Genomic DNA, 24,958 nt, shown 5'->3' on the forward strand with positions numbered 1-24,958 from the left:
ACATGTAACAGCATTTTCACACCTTTTTTTCTTTTTTTTTTAAAGCCAGAGAAGGACAAATGAAATGCCCATCACTGGACATTTGTGTGTGAATGGAGATCAGCTTTAAACATTGAGGACCCACTGATCAGCTCAACAGCACAGCATGACGACGGCAGAGGTGTCGGCACACTTAAGAATCATTACATTTCACGGCACCTCCAGAGCTGACGAACCCCCTCTTAATTTCTACAACCAATGCATACAGGGGGGGGGGGGGTCGTCATCAAACGTGACCTCCGGCAAGAAGATGCGACCTCCCGCCTGGCCGGCTTTTCATTAGCCGTTGGTGGCACTGGTGAGAAATAAAGGCGTCCTGACAGGATTAGGCCCGTTGTTTGTCAGCATCGACCGTTTTACAATCACTCCACCGTGCCTTCACCCGGCCTCCCGGTCCGCGCGCGCACAGCATGCGTGACGCATCGTCATTACGGTAGTCGTTCCTCCACTTTATCAGCCGTGGTTCAGTAGAGCACAACTTGTCCAACTTCCTCTTTTTAATTGCCTGCACGCTCATTAAAATTCTAAGAGTTGTGCTTCTTAAAGCTCATTTAGTGTCACCTTAGATGGGAAAAAGTAGCAGCGGTAGCAACCGTGAGCGCTTGATAGTAATGAGCAGCGAATGCAAGATATCAAACAAAAAAAGGGTGGCGACGCTGCTCTGAGGTCTTCTCCTTGGCCTCTGTTGGTTATAATAACAAGCCTCGGAAAAATGGCACCGAGAACTGCATGAGCACGAGCTTTCCGTTTAGTCGGGAAGTATTTTCGTAGGTACTCGAAATTATTAGGTGGCTGCTAAGATGTCTATATATGATGGCTTGTGCACCCTTCTTTCCGCTAAGCCCTTAAGTGTAATCATTGGAGTACACTGCATTAAACGTGGGATTACTATAATTCACCAGCCTGCCATAGCCGCCCTCGACTCCCGAGAACTTGAGTCTCGTAACACGGCGTTTGGATGTCATTACGGTGCGCGTTTCAATCGATACCGAGGAAAAAAATACCTCCGCATGAAGTTAAATAGTCCCTCGACCAATAAGAGCGACAGATTACCGGGCACGTGCTTGTCAACAAGTGCCTCCGTCGATGTAAACTGTTTGTCCGTAAAACTTATCGCTGCAAATACCTTCCGCATATTCAAAGATTCCAAACATCTCGCTTCTCCGATGGTAGCCCGTCTAAACAGTTTGATCGGCCAAGCGGATCTGGCAGGGAATAATAAATTCTGGACGGAGGGCCTCCCCACCGAAACGTTATGCGCGGGGAAACTTTTGGGCTGGCTCCTGGGCTAGTCTAAATATTTTCCAGAAAACCTACTTCGTTTCGAATCCACTTTAATTTATGCAGGTGTGTAAATTAAGGAAATTCCTCAGACATGTGAATCATCCGTCATCAGCTGGTGCACGGTGCACTGTAACTAAAATGCTGAGCGTTGCGAGTTCACTTAAGGTTTAACCATAGGAGAGTACGTACAATTGATGCCCGAACCTCAAAGAGCAGTAAATAGGTGGCAGACTGCGCACAAAGATATCATACAGCATATTTCATTCATCCATTGTGAAGTCCCAGATATTTTCCAAAGAAAAGTAGGGCAATAAAGACCAGTGACAATATGCTGACTCTGAAAGTGCTACTTTGATCCTTTTAAAGGTGCACGACGGCGTCTTGTTTTCCTGTTCAGAGCTCACAAAGTACAGCATGATCCCCTGGTCCAGATTCAATCATCTTTATTCACTAAACACTGTATTCTCTCTGTTTGTGCTGCTCTGCGTTCTGTATTTTATCCCTGAATAATAGACACAAACTGTGATCGCTCTCTGGCCCGGCCATTATTTTCCTCCATTATTCTCCGGAGAGACCTCTGGTGAGATCCTCGCCCCACTTGAATAAATACTGGCATGCGTGTCAGGACGCCGAGCTCGAAGACTGAGTGCGCGGATACACGGCGCAGTCGCTTTTAATTTATTCTGAGAGACGCCATCACGTGTCTGCTTAGTTTCGGCTCCTGTCAGGTCGCGTTCCATCCTCTGACCGTCGACTCAGCGTGTTTGATTGTGAAAAACGGCTTGCGGTCCCACATTTACAGTGTAAATGTAATTTTTTCCGGGTTTTGCTACAACAACACACAAGCTGACACCTTTTGGGTCTTTGAAAACAAAGATGACATGCATGGACTTTACGTCTGAGTCATGAACATTAAATGTCCGGTTATGTGTTACCTCTAGCTGTTTTATCTCAAGCACAGCGATTACCGTCTGATCGCGGTGGGAAAGCCAACATGGGTGGCCCTGAGGTGTCTCTTCCAGATGATTTCTCTCATGTGTCTCTGTCTGTGGTTTATAAAGCACATATTCACTTTCCCATTGTTTCCTCCCACACAGCTCATCTGAGAAGTCCCTGCCCTGGAGAACTGCAGGTACGTGAGAATGATTGAGCTGCTATCGCCCTCGTATCTGAAAGCTCTCGTTTTCATCTGTTCCACGTTGGTCAGGCGTAACATTATGACCACCGAAGAGTGAGGTGAATAACACTGACTGCCTTGTGACGATGCAGTGTTCTGCTGGGAAACCTTTGGACCTGACATTCATGTGGATGTTACGTAGCCATGTACCACCCGCCAGAGCGGACACCTCCACCCCTGATGGCAGCAGTCATCCCCAGCAGGATGCAGCCTGACACAGACACACACACGCTCAAAATGGTTTAGGAACAACTAAAAAAAGAAAAGAAAAAAACATCCAAAATACCGCAAGGTGTTGATCTGACCTCCAAATTCACTAGTTCACAATTCTAAAGCACAAGAGGGGGACACCTACAGAATATTAGGACAGTGGTCATAATGTTATGGCTGAATGGTGTATGTTGATGTCATTTACACTGAAGAAAACACACCTCACACCACAGGTCTCATCTTAGGGCAGTGATTATTTAATAATTACACATGGATGTCAAATGCTAATGTGAATCAACAAATGACTGTTCCCTGCGTGTAGTTTTATTGCAACACACCCGGCTTCAAGGCCACCTACTTTGTCTCGGACACTTGTTGGTGCGGGTACCCATTCATCACCAGAGCCGCATTTAGGTTAACTCTCCATAGGATTGAATCAGCCTGTTTTTTTTTCTACCCCTGTGTAAGAAGAAGAGCGTGATAGCGAGCCACACAATTATTTGAAGTATCGCAGTGATAAAACTCATGTAGCGTCTGTAAGGCAGAGCCACTCAGGTAAGTGCCTTTCAAGGGCTGAGTCTGGGTGTGTGCGCCTGTATATCGAGTGCGGAGCGCAGGCGTATTTTACATTCCCGCAATAATCGTTGCTAATACGAGACTTTTCAAGCAAGCGATTGAGAGCCCCGGGCGTGTTCTCGTTTTAATAGTTATTTAAGCGTTTTCTGCCGACTCAGCCACCAGTGACAGGTAGCAGAGGGATTTCTCTCAGACCCCTTCGGTGTCTGTTTGTTTGGCCCACATCCTTGTAGGATGTTTGGGGAAGAGCTAATGAATTAAATTTACTAATGTCTTTCATGGCTTATTAATTGCGTAGTGGAAAGCTGAGTTTCGACAGCGGTCATTAATCTTTTATTGTCGATCCCGTCAGATGGGACCCGTGGGGGGGGGGGTGTTATAGTTGTACATATACACCGGGAATATTAATACTACACAATTTTCTCATTTGCTGCCCGCTCCCCATTTCCTTTGCTGAATGCATTTCATTACAGTTGCTGCTGCCTGCTGTGTAATAGCAATCACAATCGCGGATTTGGTTTACATTGATTTCTCATCGTACTGTAGATGATAGATGATGGTCAGAAGCGCTAATGTACTTTTTTCCGATCTAAATGAATTACTTTTCCGTGAGGCTTATTGGCCTCATGAGCCACCGTGTGTGTCTGCTGTGAGAGGTGGGGATGGAAGTGAGTACAAGTCTTTTAGCTCCAAGAAATACCCCATGTCTGCTGAGTGTGGAGGACAAACTCTTCAGAATAAAAGTTTTCTTTGCCTTGGTTTTATTTATTTATTTATTTTGCTACTTACTCGCTTACCTTTTCTTTTTCAGACAGGCACTTGTCGTTATCCGATTTTCCAAAGCCTCATGCTTTGGAAATTTAGTAAAAGTTATTACTACCAGCCTGTACCCTTTGGGTTTTGGTGACCTTTCTTAAAGTCCAGGTTTTATATCATTGTACACTCTGTTAATTAACATGGTCAAGTAAATACCAGGAAAGTTACACACAGGATATAAGACTTGGTTTAGTTTGGATTTAGCCCGGGGTTATTCATATGGTTATCTTAAAAGGCGATGCCAAAAAAAAACACCTCCCATACATAGATAACCGTAATGCGTCATTTTAATTCCGTGGAAAAACGGGTCAGTCGTCTTCTCCTGGCTTCCTCGGTCTCTTTCTGTTCCTCCTCTGTTTGGGCTTTTTGGCATCTCATTCATCAAATACGGTCAAGGCACAATATGAGAAACATTCTGCCAGACAGAGTCGCCGCCAGAATACCAGCGAACAGGAAGCAGAAGTCTTGATTAGGCCTGTTGTTACTTTGGGTTTAGAGGACACATGAATGCATTCTAGTCTCAATGAACCGTCTCCTTGTTTCAGGGTAAATACTTAAACAAGCCTCCTCGTATCCATTGTTAGTGGTTTCAAATGAGCTCTTTTCTTGCTCTGTATGCCTCAACCTTAACCAGAATATACCCTCCATCTTTGCTATTAAGTTTCCCCAGTTATATCAAGGAATTTTTAAAAAAAAAAATACAGGCAAGGAAAACCAAACTAAACAGACGTAGAAACTTACATTTAAATCTTATACCATTGTGTATTAATTTAGCAGCCCTGCTCAACCTGGGTTTTCAGTTTTCAGATTTTTTGTTTTTTGTTTTTTTTACTGCAGACCACTCCCTGTGTGTATTCTGACAGTTTGACTCGAGACCAGCTTGGCTCGAATCAATCTCGTCTGCGAATAAGCAGGCACCCTTAGATATCCAGAGGTGGGATCGCAGGATGCCAGCTTGTCAAACACACTAGGCCTATGTGTCAACAGATTTATTCAACAGGTCAGCTTTGGCAGGAAGGCGGCTTCTTCATGGGGTTCAGCTTTCATTCACACACCGGCTAACCGGGCAGGATTTGACAGACCAAGCTGCCAGTTCTCCCCTCCTTGTTCCCCTCTGCTCGTTGCCTATTGTTCTGGTGTCTGCAGAGGGACCCATTGACTCCGGTCACGCTTAACTAGATTGTGACTATGAGGACGCATTGTGCTCAGGGACATTAGATGGCTAATTCTAGTTTGTTTGCCACACTGGTTGTTGTCATGCATGAACAGGAGGGGATGCAGGGTTGGTTCTATATACAACCGAAGTGACTTTGCCACACAATTTTGACTTCCCCGAATTAGCCCGGCAATGAAATTTAATGACTCCAGTTGTATATAAGCGTGAAACTAATGTTCCAGAAATGATTGTCTGTTATTGTTTCCGCTCACTTCCAAAGAATGTTGGCTGCTTTGATGGCTATTATAATCCCCCAAACCCAGACTCAAAGCCCCCCGCCCCCGCCCCCCCCCCCCCCCCCCCCCCCCCTTCTCCCTCTCTCTCTGACTCTCTGCTCTGCTGTGTCTTCTCAGATGCCTCTGCCTCAGGGGACGCAAAGTCTCGGGTGACTGACAGCTCCCAGTCGCCCAGCTACCGCATCAGGACCGAGTCAGAGCAGGTGTCTCTGTACTCCCCGGAGCAGTCCTCCCTTCATGAAAGTGAGGGTCTGTTATTACCTTCTCTATATTTTCTGCAGCCCCCACTCCTCCCCCCTTTTTTTCCCCCTCTCTCTCTTCCCTCCGTCTTCTCCCAGTACACTAAAGACAATTTTGAACTACAAACTACTTCTTTACTTCTCTTTTGACAAACAAGAAAGTCCGTTTTATCCTGCTCCTTTTATACTTGATCCTTTGAGTGTCGCTGATAACAACCGACCCGTCCTCGCAGGCCATGAAAGCCTGGGTGATGTACCGCGCTACTCTGAAACATAGACTGGTAGAATGGTTATTCCCCCTGTTGTGCCATTTGTCATTAGTAAGGCCATCCAGATAAAGGTCACGTCTGTTGTGAAACCTTTTATGATGTCTGACTGCTGTGCCTCTAACCCTTCTCTGTCCTCCCCCCTCTGCATTTCTTTCGCGTCTGTTTTTTTTTTTTTTTTTTTTTTTGCTGTCACTCTCTCTCAGGGTCAGGAGGGAATTCGTGTAGCTCGACCCAGATGAATTCTTACTCGGACAGTGGCTACCAGGATGCCAGCAGCGGCTACCTCAGCAGCCAGAACGCGGGCAAGTCTGAGCTGAGGATGCAGCACTCCTTCCCTGGTGCTGGCACCGGCAGCCTGATGAGGAATGCCAGGGCCGAGGGCCAAGCTTCAGTCCAGGTACTGGCAGTGGCGACATGTGCATCATATTGCGGTTGGTTGGGTACACTGCAAAAACATCATTACTAGAATATATGTTCGGTTTAAGGTTTTTTTTTTCTTCGCTTGACAAAAGTTCTTGACTCTGAACAAAATTTCTAATATTTCTTTGATACATGGATATTTTGCTTTCTTGAAATTCCCTTTTTTTTTTTGCAGTGTAATATTGTATTGTATCGCACATCTTGTCATGGTCACGGTTTTCTTGAGATTTAATTACCGCAAAAGTGCTGTTATACGTTTTTCCTGTGAAGGATTTAAGGCTTAAAGGCACAGACGGTACATAATGCGCTGAGCGCCGCAACATAATCATGCTTCATACAGCTTTGTACACAGAGACCGCTGAGAAACCAAATGGTGCTGTCACACTATAGAGGGGGGTGGAAGGGAGAAAATAAATATGGCCCAGGGTAAAGTCATGCCCTGTAATGTATTGGTTTATGTAATGCTGTTTTATTTAGCGTCACGTTATCGTTGCACAGGCTAGTTCATAGCGCAGGGGACAACATGTTGTATTTTTATAGGTCCTTTTACACAGGGGAACCAAATGCCACCTTTTTTTTCTTTTCTTTTTTTTGTTTACTTGCAGGTTCAAGCAGTCACAACAGCAGTTCCTGGCCGTGCAATGCGAAGGGTAAGCTCAGTGCCTTCTCGCTCTCACTCGCCAGCCTACGCCAGCAGTATGTCCCCCTCCCGCGGCTCCCTGCGTACCTCAGTTGGCAGTGCCTACGGCTCCCCCATTGTAACGGAACCCAAACCCCTCTCCAGCATCTACTCTACCACCTTGCCCTCTGCCCAGCGCAACAGCACTACCGGAGGCGGGGGCAGCGGCTCACCCTACTCCACCCAGAAAAATTCTCCCGCCGCGCTGCGCCGCGTGGGCTCCGCGAACTCGCGGTCCGGCAACGCCAGCCGCACCACCTCGCCCTATCAGGCCTCCGCGGGGTCATCGTCGGGCCGCATGGGCTCACCCCTGACCATGATGGACAACGTCAACCCGCCGCTGACAAAACAGCCCGGTCACTCGTCGTCTCCGGTCAGGGCCAGCATGACCGCCGTGCCCCAGCACTACAGCTCCACGCTGCCCCGCTCCGTGCTCCACAACGCCGACCCCTACGGACCCCAGAGTTACGACATTTACGAGAGGATGACGAGACCCGACAGCCTCGCAGGTACTCCACTGCTCGCACACGCTGTTATTTTTAAGCAGGTCTGAGGCCAGCGTTGTTGAGATTGATACACCAGTGGGAGGATCACTGTTATACAGTATGTTTGAGTTACGGTATTGTTTCTATATTGATTCACACCAGTAAGGTAAATACACTAAAGCATATGTTGCTACACAGTTTTATAATGCTCTTAAAGGCGGTGATGTGTCTTGTGCTTCCTTTCTTGGTGTGTACTTTATTCAGATTTGTTGGCTGTGCGAATACTGGCTTTTTTCCACTTACTGTATCTGAAAGGAAACAGTGACTGTGAGGTCAGTGGTTGTCTTGGAGCGTAGCCAAATCATGGTCACTGCAAGAGGACAGATATTCACTCAGAGCACAATAGACTGCTAATCCTAGTTGGTCTTGCCGTTAACAATAGACAGGGAAACCAAATCCACAGTTCCCCCACTGTAACTAACATTTGGCTTTTTAAAAGTGATCATCTGAACTGAATTACTCGTATACATCAAACAACGGCTACAGCAGCAGATGGAGAGGTTTAATTCCCGGAGAGCACTAAAGAGAGCTGCTGATAGCTTCCTACACGAGGGTGTGTCCGTATGTGGTTAGTAAGTGGAGAAGGCAGCAGAAAACATTTCCAAACGACATAACGTGTTCCTTCCAAATCCATTATTTTGATGAGTGCTTTATCAAGGCTGTGTTGTGGGCAACCAGCGAGGGGAAAATATGAGGTGGCTTTGTAACTCTCTCAGGATATTAGGATGATAATTATTTGAGAACCTGCTTGGCTCAGACTAGTCTGTGGTTCATCATTTTAAGAGAAGGCAAAAAAAAATAATTTTATGTTGTACATAATAACGTAGCCTGGACAAACAATGACAGCCTCTATAAATATTTCCAAAATTCTTTTGTTGTTGTTCTTTTAAAGAAAAAAATGTGTCATTTAAAATTGAGCCAAAGGGTCAAATGAGCTCTTATTTATGCTTACGAGCTTAATTGACTTTTCTCTTCTTGGCTTCATGCTGCCCGGGCTTGTCCTCAGATGCCCTCATTGACGGCGACGTTCAAGGTGAACATTTTGTTGACATTTTTACATCGGCTCCCCATCACTCACCGCGTTTCCATCTACGGCATGCGCGTCTTTGCCTGCCATCAGTCCATTAATCATGTTACCACGAGGAAGATCACATGCTGCGGTTCACTCACTGTGCTTTTGGCCTTTTGTTGTACTCACCATGCTTGGGGTGACATGAACAAAAATATGAAAAAAAAAAACAAACAAACATGCATTTTCATATTACTCTGTTGCCGGCTATCACTGTATACATTGTATTCCTCTAGGTTTTTATTATTAGTCACATTCCTGTTCAATCCCGCCTGACTCGATCATGTAGGTACATGTACACACTTTTCACAATGCTGTAAGATAAACAAGTTCAGCTGCAGTTTGTCAAATGTATATTTGTGCAAACACATTTCTTCGTAACACAGAAAAATAAACGGACTTGCTTCCCTTTGAGTTGAGTCTGTGGAAGACAGTCAGGTGTCTTGTTCTTGTTGTTGGCCTGTGTTCTGACGGCGTTAACACTTCAGGTCCTGATTGTTTCTTTACTCAGTGGGATGATAAGTTTTTCAAATAGCTTTGTCCTTGTTAACTTCTTCATTCCAAGCCTTGTTGGCAAACTTCTTCAAACGTGTTTGCTACAGTCGACGCAGAACGCTATTTCACTTCCCCATTTTTACGTGCATTTCGTGGTTGTTGGAGGCGGGCGGATGGATGTCTTAAGTATTTCTTCTGAACTTGATGAGAATTTGATTCTGAAGAAGCCACGGATAAAAGGGTGTGCGGTTAGGCCGCAGTTTAATGCGTCACGTTGTTGTTTTTTTGTGGCATTGCGTAGCGGTGCTGATTGTTCGGGCCTCATCTCAAGCCTTTCTTTATTCAGTGGGATGATACGTTTTTCAGATAGTTTTGATTTAAATAACTTGTTGTTTCTGAGCCCTATTGGCATAGGACGTGACCTGTGGTTGCTGCAGTTTCCACTGAGCGATTTGAGTGTATTACTCACCCATTTTCACATGCTTCTTGCAAGTGGGTGGTTCCGGCAGTGTTCATTTTAATTTACTTTTCGTCTCTCCGCGGTTAGGGCCTACGCTTGTCAGCTGTTGTCTGACTGAACAATTGCTCAGAACTTTGTCGAAATATGTGCTGTCACGGTTGTTCGAATGAACATGACATAAACAAAGTTTTTTTTTACGGGCTAGTTTTGCTACACATAAACGCACAAACTGCTGCTGCTGCGATGATTGAGAACAGACCCAAGGGTGTTTTGTCCTCTGTGCAGACCGAGACTCAAGCCTACTTCTCTTTCTGTCTCTCTCTTTCTGGTGGCACATCCCTCCTTCCTCGTCGTCCCTCACCTTCTTCCCCCCTTTCCCCCAGACACATCATCCGCACTTTGCCTTTATCACAGTAATTTGTCACAAGTCTCTGATGAGCCGTAGTAGCGGCTGAATTGGTTGATCACATGATCGCGCTCAATTGCAGGCATTTGGCAAATGACATCCAACAGCCTAGACTCGATTTTATAGCCCTTCCTCATTCCCGCTACACGTTTTGAAGTTTTCTCTGCTTTATTTATTTATTTATTTTCAAAGGACCAGCGTTTAGTTTCGGCTCCTCGCCGCCGTTACGATTCCCTCCTTTCTCCATACCACCCACCTGGCTCCCCTCCCTCCCTCCCTCCCTCCCCGCCGCCTCCACTGTCACTGGCAGGAAGTCGTAGCTTCCCTCCTCTGCCGAAATATGGAAAATGAAGACAGATTGTCTCTAATAGCGTCGCTCATTATGCTTCGCGTCCATTCCGGAGCAGAGCTGAGCAGTGACGGAGCACGGGAAGATGTCACGTCTCCCCGTGTCCAGTCCCAGTTCTGGTTTTAACCATCCATTTTTCATTGTCACCTTCTCACTCACTCTCCGTTTAACGTTTAATGATTTTCGGGTTATTTGATTAGCTCAGTTTATTTAGAGAGGTTTTTTTTTTTTTTTGTGAATAATTTTAGCTGGGGAATGCGTTCATCTGCATCCATTTAAGTGTTTGTTTCTCCGGAGCAAGCACGCGCCAAGCCGCCACCGCCCTTCATCTAGCCTCTGCCAAGTGTAATCTGTTAAAGGCACGGTGAGAGGACTGGGGGGGGGGTTAAATGACTATAACGCAGCAGGAATGTGGACCATTCATCCTCAATAGACGGCAGTATGTTATTTCTCCCTGACAATTTGCAGATGCTTTTAGAAGTGACTGCAGCCCTTCTATCAGGGGAGCGGAATAAAGGAAGGCAGACAGATTAGTCTCCTCTAAGGTTGTTTGAATGTTGCTGCTTTCAGGAGTCGGGGGTGCTGAGAGGGGGAGATATGCATGAGGGCTCCTGTGCCTGGGAGATTCTGTCCCTCTCACTTCGTCTCAGCTGTGCCAAAAAAAAAAAGCCCCGTCGATGTGGCCAGGCTTTACAGGGGATGAGGAGTCTCTGGTGGTCCTAGACGGCCTCATTAACCCTCTTTTCATTTTCATCCTTTCTCTCCCCAGCCTCTTATGTTCCCGCCTTTCCTTATGTCTTCCCGCCACCCCTCTTCTCTCTCTCTCTCCGTATCCTCACCCCCTTCAAATCTTTGAACAAGAGAAAGAGGAGAGAGGCTGAACTGATTCCCTGCCAAGCCGCTGCTAGTGACTATTGTGTGCGCTGCCGCGGAGTGAAAGGCTTCCTGTGCTACTGAGTGCGCCACTACAGCACCCAGCGGAAGAATCATTCCCCCCCTTTTTTCTTTTTTAATTTGTACTTTGTTTTACTCCCCACCCTTCACAACAACATGCCTCCAATTCCAGAGCGCTTGTTTACATGTAGTCCATTCGTCACTGCGACCATTCACTTCCTCATAAGATATTTTAGGTATTTAATTGAACCCACTGGTAAGTCTTCAGCATTTATTACAGCTGCAGCGGTGTATTTAGCAATAAGCCATTAGGGAACACTAAAAGCTAAGAGACATTCACCCTGGCGTATCTTAAACCCGCTAATCTTCTCCGAATGCATTGCATTAAGTGGCTTATTGCTTTTTTTAAGCACTGTTGAAACATATTTTTGAATGTCTAATTAAAATATGCAATAATGATTTTCCAAGTGCAAACTCCTAAACTGTGTTGGAAGCAACTTGGTGGAAGATGAGGTGACATTGGCAAGGAGTAAAAATGAAGAAGCGTTTGTGGATTTTTAGTTTTTAAAGTTTAGTAATTGGACACCACTGCATACCAACATAATATTTAATTTAGAATCTAAAATTCCCCTGAAGGTTCAGTTGGAAATGCTCTTTACTTGCATTTTAAGACCGAACAAACCAAACAAGCAGCAAAGAACTGACAACAACAGCGTCACCTGTGTCTGGCCTGGACTCGAACGCATCGCAAATAAGAAATGACTTGCAGGTGGCAGTAGTTGATGTTATTTTAGGCGGCATCGTTATTGGAAAAATATTAGAATTTGAATGTCCATATGAGGTGGAGATCCCCAGACCCAGAGCTGCCTTCTGGGTCTACGTCGTTTGCTTATTTTCTCGAACTGATTCGCTGAGCTGAAAGCCAGGCCGAGTGGTCTCTCTCAACAACGCACTCCGTTGCCTGGCTGGAGAGTTTGAAGTTTCCCTTCTGAGCGTTATTTTTTTTAGGGTGGAAAACTTCCTTTGACCAGCTCCTGGACGGCCCCCTTAGAGCTCAGCCTCTTTGCTTCTAAAAGCCCGACTCTACAGAGGTCAGCATCCATCTGGCCCACTATCAACTTTTAAAATCTTTACCCCAGAGTCTCTCGGCTCACAAAGAAGTCTGACCGGCTCATTTATTAATTTCCTCGGTCTCAAAAAAAAGCCGCTTAGCTGGTTCTACGTGGCAGAATCGGTGTTTCGCAGCCGTCTGAGCTCGTACGGTTGGAGAGGACCCAAGTGACGTTCGCGGGGCTCGTGAAATGTGCATTGAGCAGTTAAGTTGCCAACTGTACACCGGTCCTCTGGGCTTCACGGTTTAGTGAGAGTCACTCATGTGAGGTTTAACACAAACATACGCAACCAGGCTTATGGGTTTGTTTGACAAGAGCGGAGATAAGAGAAAAAGGCGAGTCTCTTCATATCCACCTCGTCCTCCGTGTGCTTGGAATTTTCCTTCAGCTTCGAATAAGAGCCGAGACTCTTCGTGATTTAACGGTGTAATGGTTAAATTGACCAGTGCGTGACCATCACCGAGCCTCTCGGAACAAGTTTGTTGTTTCACAATTGCGTATTCATCCTCAAGTTTAATTTGATCAGGTTGTGATTGGCCGAGCCACGCTGTAATTGTGGCCCATTTTCAAGTATTAGTCCTTGATTATTGTGATAGAAAATCTACAACTCGTTACCCAGGGTCCTTTTTTTGAATAATTATTTTTGTCAGTGGCTTTTTTTCAGTTATTCGAAAAGCCTCGTGGCATATTTGTGCCAGCCTTGATTTCTTTTCAGTGAAAATTGGTTCTGTTTTTACAAGTGAAGGTGTTTTGTATGTTAATATGTGTTATTTTATAGTTGGAACGTTTTTTTACAATGTCATAGCTTTGTTATAACTTGTGTTGACGCCCCTTAATCTTTAATAAAATAATATATTTGAATGAATTAAATTTAATCAGGATCAACTTTTAATTGCCCTGTTTTTTTTTTTGTTTTTTTTGTTTTTTTTTCACTAGTTTGATCAGACGTTAATTAAACCACGGTCTTTATAATTGGAACGTTACAGTGTCACATAGAGTTTTAGAGGAAACCGTTTAGGGCGAAGATCCATTTGGTCCTTTCCAGGGCCGACGTGTCTTTTCAAATTGACACCGAAACTAAATGTGAACGGCAAACGTCTGCATCCAAATCCTAGATTTTCTTCTTCGGGATTTGCGGAGTAACATGAGAGGTGGTTCGAAGGAGTTTGCTTGTGAGGTGACAGCATTGTTAAGATTTTTGAGATATGTCTGGAATGACCACACATAAAGATAAGAAACAGCTGAATGTTTACTTGGGGATTTTTTTAGGAATTTTGCGGTCGGTTGTGTGAGGGAATGACAGTCTGAAGGCGCACAGGTGCTCTCTGTGTGGATGTAACCGGAGGAGCAGATACTGTTGTCAGGCTGCTGTTATTGTTTTGCATGTGGAATGAGTCACACAGGACTTGACGCACGATGCCTCAGCAGCACCTTGTTAAAGAAGTGATCTGCTGGAAGGGATTTTTTTTTTTTTTTTTCGTCCGAGATCTGTGTTTTGTTTTTGTCAATCCTGTCAGAGTAGCTTGTGGCTGATAGCAGACGCCGTTTCCCAACATCTGCTGAGGTTTATTAAGTGATTGGTTTGCAGTTTTCCTGCTGCCGTGGTCAGCCCCCATCAGTGGCTCGTTTTAGCCACTTAGCGACAGTGTTTAGCATTTCCCTCCTGGGTGAACTGAAGAAAACTTTCCGTTCCAGCTGCAGTTCCTTATGATACATATTTTCAATTTGCGTATCAGGCATTTACTCTCTAATTAGATTCACAGTAACAGTTGTTGGTTTGTTTGTTTTGTTCATCCCTCCATGACGCTCCCCGGAGTAGAGATACAGTCTACTCACTAGTTAATTGTTTGTCGGCAGTATGGCTCATTCTGCCTCCCTTTTCCCTTTGTAATTAGCGTACACATTATTGATTATTACCTTCCTGTGTATCACGCTATGTTCATGTTTTTCTTTCTGCCATTCAGTGAAGAGGGTTCAATTCATTTCCATTTCCGCATGGGGTCACAGCGGCCGCCACCTCTGACATGTTTGACGCTGCAGATTAGCGATTTGCATTACCATGTTACCGTGACGACAATCAAAGAAGACGCGTTGTTTACTCTGATCGATCACCTCACTCATGTACATGTCAAGTGACTTAAAGCTGACTTTCATACCATTTAAAGTAGACTTAATAACACTTATCTAACACTGTTATTTTCTAAGAATTACTTATTCTGTCGTGCGTGGTAACGCTTTTAATAGGGTCACAGTATTTTTGCTCATCCACTTCATATCTTCTAACCGTCTACCTCCCTCATCTACAGGCGTACGGAGCTCATATGCCAGTCAGCACAGCCAGTTAGGCCAGGACTTGAGGTCGAACTTGTCCCCGGACCGCCACATTGCACCAATCTACGAGGATCGGACGTTCCTGGGTCCACTGTACCGCAGCCCGAGCCACACCCAGCAGGGCACACTGTACCGGAGCCCCTCAGGTTTGTGCAACGTTGTTTATACGGTGGCCTCCATAGTTACGACATCCCTGCAGACCATGGCACAAGCTTCCTGAGCCGTGACGATAGACGATACGATTGGACAGAGAACCATTTGTCTATAAAAACTATTCATCTTCAGACGGTGCAGAGGAGATATCATCTAATAGGGATGATGTTTATTTCGGTCGCCCTACCCCTTCCCATGCCGGCCTGCAGAAACGCGACACATTACAAGAGAAGTGGAGAACCCCTGCTGTGTATAACTAACAACACACACTGTTTTTTTTTTTTGTGTGTCAGTGTTTGTAAAATCTACCAGAAATTCCATTTCTTGTTTTCCCCCGCCTTCTCTTTTCTTTGTACGGTCTCGCTCCCTTCATGTGCTCGAGCCTCGCAGGTCAAAAACGAGCAGATTTTTCACTGGTATCATTCCCTTTCAAACACATCTTTCCATCAAGCGGGTTTTCTTTTTGTTATGTTTTGCCAATGTTCTGTTTGAATTCAAATCTCTCAAAGGCTTTGCCATTTTAACCGGAGCCCCCTCCCCTCCCCGGCTCCGGGGTATTGTCTTCCTCGGGGGACAACATTTCTCTAGCCTCCTGCCCTCGAGCGCTGCGTACGTTCGCTCCGTCTTTATTGCTTTTCTGTTTTTCTTTCTCTCCTTTCTGTCCTTCGCTCTCGTCAGGCAACCAAAAAAAAAAAAAAAAGGTGAGACGTGAGTTAATAGGCAGGTTCTGATATGTCATCCCGCCACAAAGGAGTCCATTACGTTGCGTGTCGCGCCGACAATGAGAAGAAGGATGAAGGGGCCAGGGGACGGCTTGGTTACCCGCACCCACAGCCCCGTTCTCTCCTTGCTCGCCTGATGTTGGCATTCCCCTCTCATCATCTCCCCGCCTCAGACACACGTGCCTCGTTGTCGCTGACACACACTCTCCATTCAGCGTCCTCCTCCTTCGTTCATCGGAGATCTGCTTAAACCAATAAGTTCACTAATAAATGCTATTGAGCCGTTTAAGAAGCCTCACAGACGAGCTTCTGTAGCGCATGTATGTGAGCTGCTGCACACTGAGGAAAGAGAAGCGGTGGTGGAGCTGGAGGAGGGGGGGGCAGTGTGGAGTATTTTTTATTTTTTTTAAGAGCCACCTCCATTAAAAAAAAAATCTATGGCGTGCTAAAAGTTGCGGTAAAACTGCAAAGCTGCACTATGTTGTTTACAATTTGTGTCTTTGGCTCTGTGAGGTGAAATTCGGGGGGAGATAAACATATTGCGGGGCAGAGCCGCTGCCCAACACAGAAGTGCGCTGATGCGAGAAATTGTGTTTTTGGAGTAACCCCACAAGTTGACGTCTTGGTTCCTGGTAGGAGGGAGTTTCAGCGCCGCTCGTGCCCAGTTCTGTCGGATCTGACCAGCGCAGCAGTCACGCTGCCACGAATCACGTGGCTCCCGTGAGAAGGAGGGCTAAATCCGCCCAGCCTGTTTACGCAGTTCTGTGTTTGTGACCCATTGTTTTTAAAAAACTAGGTCACAATATCACTCGGAGCACTCGAAAAGAGGGAAGATGACTGGAGCAGGACGCTCTCCGGCTGATTCGTCTTTGGCGCCGTGTGACTCGCCTGTTTTTGGAGCGCGTCATGGTTTCCCAAAAACCTCTTCTGTCGCGATTGGAAAAGTTGCTCCGAGGAAACGGTGTCGCAGAGGAACGAGGATGGCGTGAAGAAAGGATTTAAGGATCACCGACCGGGGTTGAGTCCTCCCGTCTTCTCTGAAAACCAGCGGGATCCCTCTGGCTAAACGCGATCTTGTAAAAGCAAAAGTAAGGAGCACTTTGAAGAAGAAGAGTTCTGCTCCGTGCAGCCATGGGAGCTGTGTTTTACCTTCGCCGTTAATGGGTTCCAGGTTTGAGAATTTGCAGAGTCTGTCAGAACATCTGCGTGTGCGTATTCTCAGCTTTCTTCAAAGTTGTGTTCTCGGAGGTTAGCCAGAAAGGTGTGAAGTCGGCTAATGTTAGCTGAGGTAGCTTGGTGTCTTTTGTGCACCCGATCGTCCTAAACGTTTTCTTTTTGTCCCTCAGGTGTGGGAAGTCTACAGAGGACATCCAGCCAGCGCAGTGCCATGACCTACCAAAGAAACAACTATGCTCTTAACACAGTGGCCACCTATGCTGACCCGTATCGCTCGGCGCAGTACCGGCCCTCCGACCCCAACTACGCCCGCCAGGCTGTCGTCATGGACGACGGCGCCACCCGCTCGCCCTCCATAGACAGCATTCAGAAAGATCCGAGGTAAGCAGCGCACACACTCCAGCGTTTCTAAAGTACCAGATTCACCCTGTGGTTAGTGACCAGCGTAGTGTAGCATAAACCAGTGATCCAGAGGAGCTACTTATGCTTACAAGGCATCCTTGTTCTGCTGGTTCAACACTGGCGTCCTCTTACTATTCAAACAGAGAGCCCCCCTGGGCAACCGCACGCAGCTCCAGCCATTAAGCTGGCTCAACTATGCCTGGCCACTTAACAATAGATTCTCACATTCGGTGAAGTGCTGCCTCTGCTCTTGTCGTGCAGACGTGCGCAAGCGTAGCGAGCGGATTGACACCCGCCGTAAAACCCCTGACCCTGCACTTTGGGAGCTTTGTTTACAATTTACATATGTCGCTGCAGCGCAGCCACTCGGATGCCGGCGCGCCGACGGGGACCGCCGCGACTCGGGTCCCTTCAGGAAGCGCGTTAAAGTAAAATTTTCTGTTTTGTAGCGGGATTCCCGTCGAGGGAAATCCTCGGGTTTGTTTTTCAGCCGTGATTTAAAGAAGACAAATTCGCTTTGACCAGCTCGGGGACTCGCTGCGTATAATTCACACTCTGTTGGAAAAGCATTTGTGCTTCAACTCGGGACATTAGTAATCTTATTTTGTCACATGGGTTGAGAGACGTGCGAATGCGGCCTCACTTTGAGAGTGACGTTTTCTTAACCGCGTAGAAGAGAGAAGGCATTTACATAAGTGGCATTGTAATGCATGTACAACAGAGATTCTTTTGTTAAATGTAAGAGTGGAAAAATGCTTCATTACCATATTTCTGGATCAGTGCAGACATCCTTCAGGCATTCTTCTCTGCTTTCCTTAAGGCGGTGCATACAAGAAAACAGTAATCCAAGTGTGGCCACAGCACTATATAGAGGTGGACGTGAATGTAATTTCCTTGATTTATCAGTTTGCTCCAAGGTCCTCAAGTAATAATACTAGAGGGCAAAGTTGCTGGTGTTATTTTTAGGGAAGCAAACCTTCCTCTGTCTTTCCTGCTCATATCTTTTCACCTCACCTGTACTTCCAGGGAGTTTGCGTGGCGCGACCCCGAGCTGATGGAGGTAATTCACATGCTACAGCACCACTTCCCCTCGGTGCAGGCCAACGCGGCTGCCTACCTGCAGCACCTGTGCTTCGGCGATAATCGAGTCAAGAGCGAGGTAGGTGTCGCACCGCCGATCCCACGCGGCGGCTTATTAGAATAAATCCGCACTTAGGTTTTCATAATTACCAAACATCATTTTTTTTTTTTTTTTTTTATGCGTCGTGGCTGCATTTACGACAATATTTAAACAACTCGAGGGAATGTGATTAGAGCATCCAACTTAATGGTTTTGTACGGACGCAAAACATAATGAAGTGATAATACGTATAAATCTTTTTCTGACATGAACATGAATCTGCCAGAAATATAACAGAAGAAGAAGGATTTTTGTCCCAACTTCACTGAATTTATTCATTTTTAACTCTTGTGTCCATCCTGTAAACTCAGATCAAGCTTTAAGGCGTAAGATTTTCCTGTTCAACAGATCGAACCACTCACAACAGAAAAATGTCTTTCCATCTGTTCTGTCCGTCCGAATGTAGGTGGTGACCTGAGGCATTTATGTTTTCATTGGGTTGTGTTTCTGGTTATTACCAGAATACCAGTGTTCACATAAATGTAGCCAATCATACATGGTTTGTTTGGATTTTGTTTGTAAGGTCCACCTTTTGTTCTACTGCAAGCAAACGTCTTAAAACTGGTCAATTAAGGCGACATAATCTTCATTTATTTGGAGTACTTCAATTAGCATTGTACCAGTAACAGCTACCACTGAAAGCTCTGGTTCAGCGTTAACCTACGAGTTCAGAGTGTTTCTGTTCACTGAAACTTCACAAGAATGTTATGGCGTACTTTTAGTTTTTTGTCTGGGAGCTAATCTGCCAAATCATTGTTATTTTTTTTTATTTTTAGCACTTGCTGCAAGACTTTTATTTGGAATGGCCCTCATAACCAATATAACTGATGATTAAAGCTAAGGAAATGACATTGAAAATGGCTGTAATTTTACTTTGTAGACACCATTGTCACCGTTTATCACTGCTCCGGGCTCAAACTTCTTAACTGCAGATTCAGATGCACAGACACAATGTCACATTCACGCTGCATGTCATAAGTCAATGAAAAACCCACAGCACACAGCGGCAGTTTAAATAAACGTCGCAGACACCCAGGCCTCCGTCGCTCCACACGTGTTTTTTTTTTTTTCTTTTCGCCTCGGATATTACAGGGCAAGCTCGCCCTTTCTCACCGTAATGCATTTTAACAAAGGACGCTAGAATTTGATTGAAAGGCACTGAAAGGGAAATAAGACATCAGATTTGAATAAAGCATTTTTTTTTTATTCCCAGATGCTACATGTCTGTATATTACAAAATAACTAATTTTATACAATGAAAAGACGGAAGGGGGGTTTGATAAAACTATTTTTTTTTCCAGAGAGCGCTTCGTTCCGTGCTCCAGTAGAAAATGTAAATTTGTTTTTCTTTTAGTCTACCATCTCCTGTGGTTAAGGCTTTTTTCACAGTCCCAGATTAGCATTACTTTTCCAAATAATTTGCTTTTGTTATGAATAAATTCCCCATGTGTAGATACTCTTGTCACATGAATAAATGCATGACTTCTCCCATAGTATGTAAGTTATACAAAAAAGTGTGCTCTGTTTGTTTCAGAATCAGTTCCCATCTGATAATAGTGTGTGATCTGATCCCCCCCCTGTCTACCAGGTGTGTCGCCTGGGAGGAATTAAACACCTCGTGGACCTACTAGACCACAAAGCCCTCGAGGTCCAGAAGAACTCTTGTGGAGCTCTGAGGAACCTCGTTTACGGCAAAGCTATGGACGACAACAAGGTTGCCGTGAGGAACGCGGGGGGCATCCCGGCGCTGCTCCGCCTGCTGAGGAAGACTGTGGACGCAGAAGTGCGGGAGCTCGTCACAGGTTAGTGAGCGAGCGGGGAGAATATGTGTGTCCATACATTATTCATACTGCTTCTTTAACCTCGCCATTACGTTATTCCCCAGTGATGCTCCTCTGTTTCATCTGTTATGAAACGAACTCCCTATCAGGGCTGCAGCTAATCCCATAATAAACTGATGCATTCAAATTACAATTTTGAAATGTTACCTTGAATATGCTCGTTCCAAGATATTAACATCCGCAGCCCTTTGTCTAGGGGACAAAACATGTTGTACACTGTTGGAGTTTCATTTCTTGAGATTAGAATGATGCACTATTTTTAGGATAGCAGCAAACACTTATGTCAGGCCAGCTGAAAATCCACAAAATATATGTGATCGATGTTCTCCAGTAAAATAGCTGGTCCACATTAAGTCCACACACAAGCCTTTGATCTAAAATGACACAGTAAACTTTTGCAGTTTCTAATAAAAGCCCATATTTCTCATAAACTTGCATATTCCCGATTGTAACTTCCGTTAACTTGCATGTATTAGTCACACCTTTTGATCGATACCTCACTTGACCTAATGGATGCATTGACAAAAAAATGTATAAAAAATGTCTTGTTTATTATATGATGTAATAGGTCAACCGGAAAACAGGCCATATTAATGTGGTATTAACCTGCTTAAAAAATACATATCGCCACCTAGTATGGAGGAAGAAAACATGTTCCCATCATTTATTCGATTTTCTTGCGCTGCATGTAAACTGGGACAAGGACTGTAGTCAGAAAGTCGAATTTTGAGCGTAGCTCGATTAAGCTAGAGTGAAATGTATCATTAAATACAGCAAGTCCAGGAGAAAATGTGGATTATCAGATCAAATTAAGGACAATTGGACTCGACAATGATCTTTACGAACTAGTGTGGTATGGGAAAAGTGGATTAGCCTTAGTTTCAGTTAGTTTTAGGTTATTTCAGTTATGACAAATATAGCTAAATAAAAGATGCTAACACTAAGAGCTTTACTGAGAAGTAACGTACGTGTTATGTTTTTTGGTGGAACTGAAATAGTTACTGTCGGCCGTAACTAACAACATCGACAAACTTATCGGACAGCCCTCCAGAACATAACTTGAGAAGTAACTTAAGGTATTACTTCAAAATACAGCATGAATTAATATTTCAAAATGTGAACCAAAGCGCCAGGTTTCTGTGCCTGGATTCCGGTGGTTTCTTCATAATGCAGCGATCCATTTTCTGGATCTGGATATCTGTAAAATATATCTCTGACTGCTTTTCAAATCTGTTGGTACAGTCAACCGCACAACAGCTCTTGGCCTTTTTTTAAAATTGATTTTACAGCTTAGACACTATTAAACCCTATGATTCATACTAATGCAGCTAATCTCCCTGCTCAACGGTCACTTTTTGCCACTCTTCACTTGTGCTGACGTCACATGCATCTATTGACTGTTTACCATGTCTTTGATACACTCTTGGCAAGCCTGGTGTTATCCTTAGAAAAACAGTGTAAAGTACTCATTCTGTGTAGTTTTATTGTCAGATTTGAAATGGGACAAGATAAGACTTGTAGCTGTGGGCCCATTGTGTTTTCCAGTCCACACCACCAAGCTAATGATTGATGATAAAAACAAATTAGGCAGAAAGACAATCCTTCAAATTCCATTGGGGAGAAAAATTCAAAGTGTTATTTTTCAAAAGACGCCAAAACCGTGTCTGTACTCCAAATTATTCGGGAACAGCTTTAAATTTATTTTGGATGTGCCTTTTTTTAGGTGAAGAATAAAGGAAATTTCAAGGGGTTAAGAATGTAATTGAACTCTTTAGAAGATCCTTTGTTGGATTACAGCAGGACAGACACCTTACACAGCTTGTGCAGAAGAGGATGAATTATTTACCTGGCAAACTCGGGGGTGTTATAGGAGAGATAGCTACGGTACTGTACTTCGACTCATGAATCTTGATGTGGCTTCTGCGTGTAGCTCGAGGTTGTTTGTTAGCACCCGTCATGTTTCACTGTGGAATATTGCTTCCAGAGATGAGGTGAGCATTCAGACGCTTGAAGTGAACAATTAAACAGACAGCTCACCGTGTTCTGTTTTTGTAGCCCCGGAGGCTCATCCTTAAGTTGCCGCTAATGCTGTCACTGCTGCTTATAATACATGCATCAAGGCCACAATTCCACCGGATTCATTCATTTTCGCTCATTACCCAGGGATGAGATTTAGCTCCTTCTCTTACAGAAAATCAGCCCGCTTGTTGCCTCTCTCCGCATTAGACTGCGCGCGGCGTTCCTCGAGCCCTGCAAACCGGGTATAAATCCACGTTGTTTGGGATCAGGGTGGAGCGCTACAGAAATAAGCAAGCCAAGACATTTGGCTCCCAGGTGGCTGAGTCAGCTGTTTGTGCTGGACTCAGTCAGCCCCCCCCCCAGTCTAACATGGTCTCAGGTTACAGTCCAGTATTCCCCCGAGGGTGAACAATACGGCCAGAGTATGAACACAAGACAGCGATGTCTTAAACTTCCTTTTTCAGTCAAGTCTGTTAAAACACAAAAGGACGGAGTAATTATTAACATTTTTTAAAGAAGCGTAGTTTTGTCCGAGCTCACACTTGTTCTTTTGTGTTCTATCACAAAAGCCGTAGTAGGAGCAGGAATCTAAAATGTCTTTCTTCGCTCTCTTAATTCAGATTTTAAAAGGCTTTGCCGTCGTTTGTTGCCCGCGGTTTTAGTGCGAGCTCTGTTGAGGTTTTCCCCTTTCATCCACTATTCGAGGACGCCCGCTGCGGCTAATTGGTGGTGCAGACCCCAGGATGGGGAGCAATTTGAAAAGGTCAGCAGTGCTGCATCACCTTTGGTTAATTACAGTTGATGAGAACAATCCACATAAAGAGCTTTCAGGAGGACGACAAGGACCATCCCACACCATCTCTCAAGTAGATAGAAATCATTCACTCACCCTTCCTACTTGAGTGAGGCGAGTATTTATAATTTGAATTATCTCACCTTCTTAAGCTGCACTTCCAAAGCTCTTTAGGAAGCGGAACAGTTGTCTAAACTCTTTGGATCCCGTTGTGTCAGTGGCTCCCGTTCGACTCCGCTGGGAGGTCCAGGTGTCGTCTATGCTTCATTAAAGCCGACTGCAAGAACAGGCCACCCTTGCTTCGGGTCAGGGGTCGTATTGTAGGGAGTCACAATGCGATCTCATCCCTGTACCTGTCTCGTCTGCTTGCAGCTGTTGAGGTTATTGCTCTGTCTCTAAACAGCTTCTCAGATCAAAAGGCCAAGCCCACTGCTCTGTCATTAACTCCATTTGCCTGGACACTTGAAACGGCCACAAACAAAACACACACAAAACACACGCAAAACACACAAAGTATGGTTTAGCAGTGTTAGGTGTTATGGTTCCCTCCTTTTTGGGTTCACAAATTGCATTCTTAATCGTAAAAACCGTAGTCACCAAAGAGGAAATCTGCTTTTTTCTTTAATTTGTATTAATACAGTAATTATTTAATTCTGTTAGGCAGAATAAGCAGTAACCTTGAATAGCGCCAGCGGAGTTCAGAGTTAAAGTCAGTAATCTGAACCTCAATCTATTCTACAAATTCAACCACTTCTAATTAAAAATGTTTCAACAAAGCGGCATCAACACACATGACTAGTGTTTTTATTTATTTATTTTGCGAGGGGAAATAAAAATGAGAAATGTAATTTGATCCAAAGTAAATCCAGTTACAGCCATGAGCAGTAATCCGCAGACTTCCACGGCAAGAGGGAGAAAATGAAAAACGCCCACCACCCATCAGGCCGACTCTCTGAGATTCAGTCGATGCGGCATTGACAGTTTTCCACTTCAACTCCCAATTGAAAGGGTAATAAATCGTTTTTTGGACGGTCAGCATCTTCTTCTTTTTTTTTTTACCCGACCGAACTAAACGTTATTGCTTCACCTGGCAGAGTTAATGACACTTTTTGGGACGTGGTCATTCTCTATCATTCATCAAGCTTGCTTGACGCAAACACTGGGTGTATAGAGAAACCTCTAGCATAGCATAGCATAGCGTAGCATAGCGTAGCAAATCAACAGTGAATACAATGAGAGTTGTCAGTCTGTGCCAGTAGGTGTTAGGGTTATTCTAACCAGCCTCATATTTTATTTATTTGACTCCGTTTCTCTGTTGAGCCTCGCCTCTCTCTGTGCTCTCTGGATAGATTTTTGGCCCAGGATGTCACAACAGTGTTTATCATGGGGCAATGTTTGAAAGCCAGACCAAAGAAGCGGAGAACAAACCACAGAGCGGAGAACAAGGTTCAGGACCTTGTTTACACACATACAGATCTTCCCCATTTGACACTCAGATAAGACTTACGGGCATTACTGCTGGTGTTGCACCACTGACAGTCACACCTCAGTAAATTCTCCCGTCGAATCCCTCGGCCGCCTCCACGGGGCCGGCCTGAACCCCCGCGGAGAGCCTTCATTTCTACAAATCAGCATTACAGTGGGTGTGGAGGAACATGTCAGAGGGGGGATGTGGATTGAGTGGATTGCAGAGTTAAAAAGAATTGGGGAAGTTGGCCAGCGTGCATGAGCGTGTTATCAGTGCATTAGTGGCAATATTTGAGGGCGATTCCTCGTGTGAGAAAGGCAAACACAAACCAGAGCGCGCTCGCCCAGAGATCATAGGTCGACCGCCGCAGAACTTTGATGAA

The 24,958-nt window shown here is 44.9% G+C and overlaps 1 protein-coding gene across 9 annotated transcripts in view; it reads left to right on the plus strand.

The window, feature by feature from the left end:
• pkp4 (plakophilin 4) overlaps positions 1-24,958 on the plus strand; it is a 72,293-nt gene that overhangs the window by 35,686 nt on the left and 11,649 nt on the right. For 3 of the 9 annotated variants that reach the window (XM_047600317.1, XM_047600316.1, XM_047600313.1), the window contains exons 4-12: positions 2,421-2,455; positions 5,672-5,803; positions 6,266-6,459; positions 7,088-7,670; positions 8,713-8,739; positions 14,798-14,968; positions 17,044-17,254; positions 18,302-18,434; positions 20,044-20,257. In XM_047600317.1, coding sequence (XP_047456273.1) covers positions 2,421-2,455; positions 5,672-5,803; positions 6,266-6,459; positions 7,088-7,670; positions 8,713-8,739; positions 14,798-14,968; positions 17,044-17,254; positions 18,302-18,434; positions 20,044-20,257 — 1,700 coding nt within the window. The remainder of the gene's footprint in view (positions 1-2,420; positions 2,456-5,671; positions 5,804-6,265; positions 6,460-7,087; positions 7,671-8,712; positions 8,740-14,797; positions 14,969-17,043; positions 17,255-18,301; positions 18,435-20,043; positions 20,258-24,958) is intronic. The other 6 variants (XM_047600320.1, XM_047600318.1, XM_047600319.1 and 3 more) reach the window with 4 other exon arrangements.

The sequence above is a fragment of the Mugil cephalus genome, chromosome 12 (genome assembly GCF_022458985.1).
Source record: "Mugil cephalus isolate CIBA_MC_2020 chromosome 12, CIBA_Mcephalus_1.1, whole genome shotgun sequence".
Taxonomy (NCBI): Eukaryota; Metazoa; Chordata; class Actinopteri; order Mugiliformes; family Mugilidae; genus Mugil; species Mugil cephalus.